This window comes from Phodopus roborovskii, unplaced genomic scaffold, assembly GCF_943737965.1.
Source record: "Phodopus roborovskii unplaced genomic scaffold, PHOROB, whole genome shotgun sequence".
Taxonomy (NCBI): Eukaryota; Metazoa; Chordata; class Mammalia; order Rodentia; family Cricetidae; genus Phodopus; species Phodopus roborovskii.
The window spans coordinates 13,264,803-13,273,185 of NW_026126636.1; the positions used below are offsets into that span (position 1 = coordinate 13,264,803).

At 43.4% G+C, this 8,383-nt stretch overlaps 1 protein-coding gene and 1 pseudogene across 1 annotated transcript; one reads left to right on the top strand and one right to left on the bottom strand.

Moving 5' to 3' along the window:
• The first annotated feature begins 1,659 nt into the window (after nucleotides 1-1,659).
• On the top strand, nucleotides 1,660-2,832 carry LOC127238994 (BTB/POZ domain-containing adapter for CUL3-mediated RhoA degradation protein 3-like; annotated as a pseudogene).
• Nucleotides 2,833-6,985: 4,153 nt separating this feature from the next.
• On the bottom strand, nucleotides 6,986-7,924 carry LOC127238469 (vomeronasal type-1 receptor 4-like). Its single transcript, XM_051207087.1, has one exon. It carries the CDS (start codon nucleotides 7,913-7,915, stop codon nucleotides 6,986-6,988), a length of 930 nt encoding a protein of 309 aa, XP_051063044.1. The 5' UTR covers nucleotides 7,916-7,924.
• Between the last annotated feature and the right edge of the window lie 459 nt (nucleotides 7,925-8,383).

An 8,383-nucleotide genomic window follows, 5' to 3' on the forward strand; every position in this document is an offset into this window, starting at 1 on the left:
TTTTCTTATTTTACATATTAATCCCAGTTCCCTCTCCCTTCCATCCTCCAATGTCCCACACAAAACTCCCATCCCATCCCTCCTTCACTCCCTAGGGAGGGTAAGGCATTTCATAAATTATCATCAAAGTCTGTCAAGTCATTTGGGGTAGGGCCATGGCCCTCCCCGGTGAGAACCCATCATGGGAAATGGGCTTCAAAGTCCATTCCTGCACTAGGGATACATCGTGGATCCATTGTCAGAGGTACCACAGACTTCCCAGGCCTCCAAACTAAGATCCATGCTTAGTTGCTGAAACATATTCATTGCTGCTGTAACCATAAGAGATAGAAAATGGGAAAAAAACTAAATGTCCTTCAAAAAACAAAAACAATGGGCAGAGAAATGAACCTTTGCACAGTAGAATAATACTCACCTATTGAAACAATGAGATCATGAAATTTGAAGACAAATAAAACTAGAAAAAAATCATCTTTAGTGAGGTAACCCAGGCCTGCAAAAATAAATAATGTATTCACATATACCTATTCATGATATTTTAAATAATCGATAACAAAGACATAATACGCAGACTCAGAGATGTATGGCAAAGAGGAATAAATTGGGGAAGACCCGTATTTATTCCTGGGATTAGGAAAGGGAATAGATTTTATGGGTGTATTGAAGCCAGGAGGAATTGAGGGACAACAGTAGGAGGATTAGATGGGAAGGGGGAGCAGAGTTGTGTTTGAGGGAGGGAATGAGTGGACAGAGCTGGAAATTAAGGACATTTGATGGACAGAATGGAGAGCTCTTTAAGTGGAAACTTCCTATTATATATTAATGTGATGCTAATGAAGTTCCAAAATAAGGAGGTAGAAAGAACCTCAACTGAACAACACATTTCTGCAATCAAAGCTCGCACTACTGAGCCTCTTATTGAGTTATTGGCCAAAAGTGACCCATAGTGTCTCAGTTTGTTTTTGTTTTCAGTAACAAAATACCATGAGCAAAAAGAAAGTTTGGGATAAAAGGGATAATTTGGCTTACACTTCCACATCATAGTGCATCAATGGAAAATGTCAGAACAGCACCTCAAACAGGGCTGGAACCTGGAGGCAGGAGATGGCATAGAGGCCAAGGAGGAGAGCTGCTTACTGGCTTGCTTTTCATGGGGATGATTTCTTAGAGACCCTAGGGCCATCAGCTCATGGATAGCACCATTCCAGTGTTTTGAGCATCCCCACATCAATAACTATTAAAGGAAATTCCTTAGAGCTGATACCATGTAGGCGCTTTCTCAGCTGAGCTCCTTCTTATCTTACAGCTATATTTTGGGTCAAGTATACACACACACACACACACACACACACACAGAGAGAGAGAGAGAGAGAGAGAGAGAGAGAGAGAGAGAGAGAGAGAGAGAGAGATCCTTGAACACACAGTTTTAAGTGAGATGTCTCCATCAAAACTCTTCCTTAATACCACAGATGAGTATACAGAAGGGAGAGAATATGTGGACAGAGGAGGGCATGGGGAAGGGGACAGTACCTCTCAACTGTTCAAAAGTCATATCCAGTCACAGAAACCGAAGCAGCAACCACAAGATAGCTGTGAGGGAGATGGGTGTTTCCTGCCTTTCAGTCAGAATTTGGAGACTCCGACACCCTCCAACTTTTCATGGAAGAGATGTCAGGATAAAGCATGGTGACGTCCCCGGTGCCAGTGGCTGCTACCCGCACTACTTCCTACAAGGGCGCCAGCCTCATCTCCAAGTATGTGAAGCTTTATGTCGGAGGAGCCCTCTCCTACACCACCATGCAGAAAGCTCACCAAGCAGGACACCATGATGAAGGCCGTGTTCAGTGGGCTCATGGAAGTTCTTACCGAGAGCAAAGGCTGGATCCTCATTGACTGCTGTGAGACTCATTTCGGAACGATACTCTACCTTTGATACGGGCTGTGCCCTTGCCTGAGAGACTCAGGGAGACGGAAGAGCAGCTAGCACAGGTCAAGTACTACTACCTGGTGAAGGGACTGCTATAAGAGTGCCAGGTGGCAGCTGGACAAAGCAGCCTTGCAGACTACAGCCAGGATTTCTGCATCTTCTTAGAATCCCCCATGACAGCGCCCCTTACCAGCAGGAAGTGTTTGGAAAGAACGACGCCCAAATTCCCAAATATTGTCTATAAATGTTTGTTTTCATTTAAATGGACTTGGTTATAAAAATAAATAAATAAATAAAAAGAAATCAAATCAACAGAAAAAAAAAAAAAAAAAAAGAATGCCAGGTGGCCCTACAAAACAAAGATACTTACTAACCCTTCTGCAAGATTCCTGTCATCACCTCCTCCGAGGAAGAACAGGGTCTTAGTGACCTCAAATAATCTGTCCTTGAAATTGCTCTACAATAGAAGAAACAACAAATACTCCTACACCGGCAATTCTGACAACAATATGTTGAAGAGCATCAAGCTCTTTGATAAACGTTCCCTGTGCTTTAACGGGAAGGTCCTATTCATAAAGGACGTCATCGGGGATGAAATCTGCTGCAAAAAAAAAAAAAAAAAAAAATCAGAAGTCTGTTGCACATCCATGGTCTATGCCAAGGAGAAGAAGCAGACCAAGGTTGAGTTCCCCGAAGCCCACATTTATGAGGAGACCCTGAACATTTTCCTGTATAAGGCCCAGGACAGCCGAGGACCTGACAGTGCATTCCTGGAGGCCCCAGGTGGGGAGACTAAAAGCTCCCATCACCTGGTTGAGGATGAGCAGCAGAAATGGGAGAAGATTGAACGAGTAGGTAGGATCCACATCAATTGCCCAGATGAACGGGCCCACCTCCACCAGTGAGCAGGCCAGTCAAAGCTGCCCTCCATCCTCTTTCTGCCCCTGCCCCCTCAAACCCTGTGCAGGCTTCGGGGCACGTCCCCCTTTCCCTGGAGTCTGGAGACTTTATAATAAGTCAAATGATTATTGTGATATGTCTTGACAAGGTGGATGTCTTCTGTGTTAACCCAGGTATGCACCCCTTCTGAACAAGATAGCCTAAGGGCTCTGCTTCTCCTGAGAACCCACAGCCGGACTTAGAAAAGTGTGAGTTTGGCGTGCATGCAAGAGTCTTTGTTGCAGTGTTTATTTTAATGGGGGTTGACTACCTATTAGGGCTTCTTAAGTGACACTCCTTCAAGGGCTCTTTGACAGTTCTGAGAGGATTTGTGGGCAGCAACCAGCCAACCAAGATGCCCGGGAGCAGCCTGGCCCCTGTGTGTTCTGACCAGGCTGGGAGTCTGTTCCGTACACGGCTTTGTGACTAGTCCTGATTGGCCAATAGTTTCAGCCTGTAGTAGAGGACAGGGGTCTTCGTGCGCTGCCAGCAAGGAGCAGACCACTTCCTGGCAGTGGGCTCTGCTGTCATCCGTGTCGTTCTCGTCGTCGCTGGGCTTGTTGACACGCCCCATCCCAGGTCACCTAAACACTTGCAGCTACTGCTCCAGACTGCTGGCTTAAGGGTCTGCTCCCTGTGAGGCCTCCTCTCCTTAAGTAGGCGCCATGCCCTTGCTTAGGAACTGTGTGGACCCAGATATGGATATCGCTAGGAGCTTGCAGACTGTCTCGGGGCATTTGCCTGCTATCTCCTATAGCTCCTGTCAGTTTTTATTTCTCTGCAGAATACAGTGGATGTGCAGATACTCTTGATGCCTGTTTGTGTTCGAGAACATGTGTTACTGCTGGTAAGGACGTGTGACTGAGGAGCACGGGTGTGTGAGGAGGACATGCCAGCTACCCCTAGTCCTCTCCATGCCTGTGAAGATGCGTCTTGACGGACATGGGTGGTTGTGAGTACACTAGTTACAAGGTAAGGCGAGTACTACTTTTTAGACCAAAGGTACGAAGTGGGTAATCTCTGACATGTGTCTAATGTTTCCATTTTGTGACAGTTTTTACAGCTCACTTTGTGCATAGCAGTCATATACCTTTATCTTGTATCTGGCAGCAAAACCAACAATAAATAAACAATCCCTACTGGGTGGAGGAACCGTGTACTAGGTAGACGCTTTTTTACACAGAGGTGTGGTGAAACTTTTGTTTTTCGAGCCAAGAAAGGGAGCTTACAAATAATATTTCATATGTTTTTTTCTTATTCTATATATCAATCCCAGTTCCCTCTTCCTCCCTCCCTTGTGAGTTTTTATAGTTTCAAAAGTCAGCCCTGTCCTGTGGGTTCAGCTTTTTTAGGGAGTAAAAGTGGATGTTGAGTCCTGATGTTTTCTCTAGGAATGGAGAAGCCGTTGTGTACACTGTTTAAATGCCGGTGTGCATAATGAGTTAGTGGCCCAATTGACTCACCGTAGCCCCTGAACCTTATGGTGACTCTTTTGGCAGCCTTCTTTCTCGAACCTTGTGCCTACAGCTTTGCACCTCAGCTCCCAGTGATGGGAACATGCCTTGCAAACATTCCATGGTGCCTGATACCACCAGCAGCCTTGAAAACTAGGAAAACTAGGTCTGTTGTTCCAAAGCTCTGCTTCTAGATTTCCTGGGCTAGCATGAAGGGCAGTAGGCAGAATTTCTAGATCAGAGCTATCCAGTGAATCACTGGTATTGGGTCTGCTATAAGGAGTGGCGTTTTTTCGCACACTAATGGCTCACAATTAAAATGAATTGGAATAGTTTTTTTCCATGGCAACCAAATTCAGTGTTTGTGGTGACTGGGGTCCACACCCCCCAGCAGGTCCTGGCACAGCCTCCCGTTGCCTTCCTATGGAAGAAGAGCTGCTTGATTTTTCTAAGCCATGGTCCCATTTAGATGCAACCTCCATACCTGTTGCTCACTGCTGGTACTCAGCCTTCCCCCAGGGTGCATGCCATCTAGAGGGCTCCACCCAAAGTCATTGGTCACCTTAGCATATCACTAACCTGCAGTCTGCGCTGTGTAAACAATGCTGGGAGTTTAGACATGATCACTATTGTAAAATTGTCTGTGGATACATGTAAAATAAGACTTCAACTGGGCTGAGAGAGAGAGAGAGAGAGAGAGAGAGAGAGAGAGAGAGATCACAGGGCAGGTCTGCTTCAAGCCCTCTATATTTATAGGATAACTTTTAGATCAGCACTTTAATGGGATTCTGGGATGCAAAAACACTTGAGTTCTAATTCTGGTGCCTTCTCTTGAGGGTCCATTGTTTTTCTGCTATTGTGTCTTCTACGGTTTTGATATGATGGTTTTGTTTTATCTTATTATGTTTTATTTTGTTATGTTTTGCTGTTATCAGTCAGTGGTCTGCTCTTTGGGACTGGATATAGATGGGAGAGAAGGTGAATGTATCCAAAAGAAGTAACATGAGAGCAAAACTCAGGTATGAGGGGGAATAAAATCTGTGTTTAATAACAGGGAAAAGAAGAAAAATACCATTTAACATAATTGAAGATTACCTTATCAGCATTTGTTTTTAATTGATTTTGGTACGAGGTGAAATACAGGAGTCACAATTTTTGTACCACATGGCAAGAGGAGATAATTATCATTACAGACTTTGTTGAAACTGTTGCGGTTTGCTTAAGAACAGCAAAGCAGTGTTTTCATATGGGACAACTAAAATTAAATTACCTAGGAATCACCACTGAAGATTTTCTTCTGTTCCTGGTGCAAACAAGAGCAGCTGTCATCAGATATGAGCACCAGAAACACAAGTTTATGGTCAGCCATGGTTTTAGTTTGCCTCAGTTTGAGTGCAGTATCCGAAAAGTGTCTGTGTAGCAGTAGCCCATCAGCAAAGACTCCTTTATAGGATAAAAACACAAGAAAGTCAGCCTTATTGGCAGCAATTTCCTGGTTTCCTTGAACATTATCTTGCAAAGACAAAACTACAGTATGAAAGTGGAAGACTACAATGAGCCAAAACAACATGATCAGATCATGTGGGCCGCTAATAACATCCCGTTAACAAAACTACCATCCTCACTTTGGATAGTCTTAGGAACACAAGATCCTAAATCTTTAACTTTGTTTAACGATTTCTTATAATGATAGTTGAATAAACCTTGGAAGGCAAAAAATAATTATATTTTGCATAGTTATAATCAAGTTAGAAAAAAAAATGTTTTCTTAACCATACAAGGTTTCCCATAGAAGGGGAAAGACACCTGACCAAATTTGGAGCATGGGGGAGGGGGAGCTAGGTACTAGAAAGAGGAGGGAGGAGTGGGGAGGAGAACATGAGGGATCAGGAAGATCAACTTGCAAGAAGAATAGAGAAGGAAAGCAAGAAAATGTATACCTTAATATAGGGAGCCATTATAGATTTAAAGAGAAATCTGGCACTAGGGAAATGTCAAAATATCCTAAAGGATGACTCCAACCAAGAATAGAAGCAAGGGTGGAGAGGCTACCTTAAATGCCCTTCCCCTATAATAAGATTGATGACTACCTGAAATGCCATCCAAGAGCCTTTGTCCAGTAGCTGCTGGAAGAGGAAGCAGAGATTCATAGCCAAGCACTGAGCCAAACTCTTGGAATCCAATTGTAGAGAGGGAAGAGAGTCATGAGCAAAGGGGTAAACACAATGCTGGAGAAACCCCCCAAAACAGCTGTCCTTAGCAAGTAGAAGTTATTGGACTGCAGTATGACAGCTGGAGAACGAGCATAGCAATGAACCAGACACCCAGAAAGTGGATGTCAGTTGGGAGACCTGGGCTACTATGGGGCATCTGCCAGTGGAACCACAATTTATCCATAGTATGTGTACTATAGGAGCCCATACTTTCAGACTAGATACAAAGTGGAGGGCCTAAGTCCTGCCCCAAATGATCTGTCAGACTTTAATAATCCCTCATGGGAAGCCTCACCCTCGCTGGAGAGTGGATAGGGTGTGGGATGTGGGGTTGGTGGGGTGCATGAAAAGATGGTAAGGAACGGGAACTAGGATTGGTATATAAAATAAGATTGTTTTAATTCAAATAAAAATTTTATTTTTAAAATTACTCATACTTTGCATAGTTATAATTAAATCAGGAAAAAGAAAACTTTTCTTAACCATACAAAATTAAATATGGACAAAACTGAGTGATGTCTTATAAGAACAAAGGGTCCAAAACAGGGAAAACAAAGAGAAGTGAAGCGAGAGATGTACACGAGCCACCAATTGTTGTTATACAGAAAGGCAATGCATCCTCGCAAGACGGTAGAGAGAGTATAGAAAGCCAGAAAGGTGGACACCAGCCCCAGGATGTTCTGGGTGGCTCTGGACTCAGGGGAGGGTCTACTGGAACCATGAGAGCTACGGATGTGTTGAACATTCCGCTTGTGTTTGTACAGGATGGCGATCATGAAGGCGCTGAACCAGGTAATGAGCACAGCCAAAAAGAATTCAGGGCACAATACCAACGCTGTATAGAGTGAGTCTATGATTTCATCCCTTCCTAAAGTAGAGCAATATCCAAAATCTCGACTTCTTGTCATGTTTTTGCCATTCATTTTGATAAATGTGTACACCAACATTATGAAACGTATCAACATGGGGAAGACCCAGAGTAGGGAAAGAGAGCCAGGAATGTACTTTGTAGCTTTGACTTTATGATCCATGAAACATGACTTCCTGGAACTGATTGTCATTGCCTGGAAGACACTCAAAAGACAGGTGGCACCAATGGACACATTTCGAGCAAATCCTTGAATGTACAATAGGAACAAACATCCAAAATCATTCAAGAAATGCTTGAATCCCCAAATTGCCATGGTTTGGGGCACTCCTGAAGAGAGAATGACCAAAGCATTGGCTGCCATTAGGTGCATGAGAATCAAATCTGTGGGCTTTAATGTGATTTCTCTACAGCAAACAAATAGATAGTACAGCAAAACAGAGAAATTTCCAAGAATTCCAGTTGTAGTTTGTGTTAAGATAATTATTCTGATTGCCAGATTCCAGATATTCATTCTGTGTTTCAACACAATTTTCTTAAGAACATGGTCATACTATCTCTCAGATCAAATGAATAATGGCAAATGATGGTAGCCAGGGGTGAAGGAATTGTGTCATTAATACATAGAGCTACAGAGTTGCTGGAGCTGAGGGTCCTTTAATCTCAGTAGTTCAAAGCCAGCCTTGAACACATGAAAATACTTCAACCCCCAAACTTTGTTAGTAGTAACTATTTTCCATGTTGGTTACCATGCAGTTTCTCCATACTTCAGAATGCAAGTGTTGATGAAAGGACAGACTTCGCATTTCCTAGGAAATGCAACACTCGGGATGATGGGATACTGGATCCATCTTCAGTTTAACCTGACATTAACCCTCTGTTAACCTTTTTTCTATCCACTCTGTGAAAAATCACTTGGGAAAGCACCAAACACTCTTCTAGATGGCAGGGGTGGAATTTCCCTAGCTAACTACAGCTTTTT

Bases quoted from the DNA above. Each gene is read 5' to 3' on its own strand.
- LOC127238469 (XM_051207087.1), bottom strand. From the start codon at position 7,915: ATGAATATCTGGAATCTGGCAATCAGAATAATTATCTTAACACAAACT.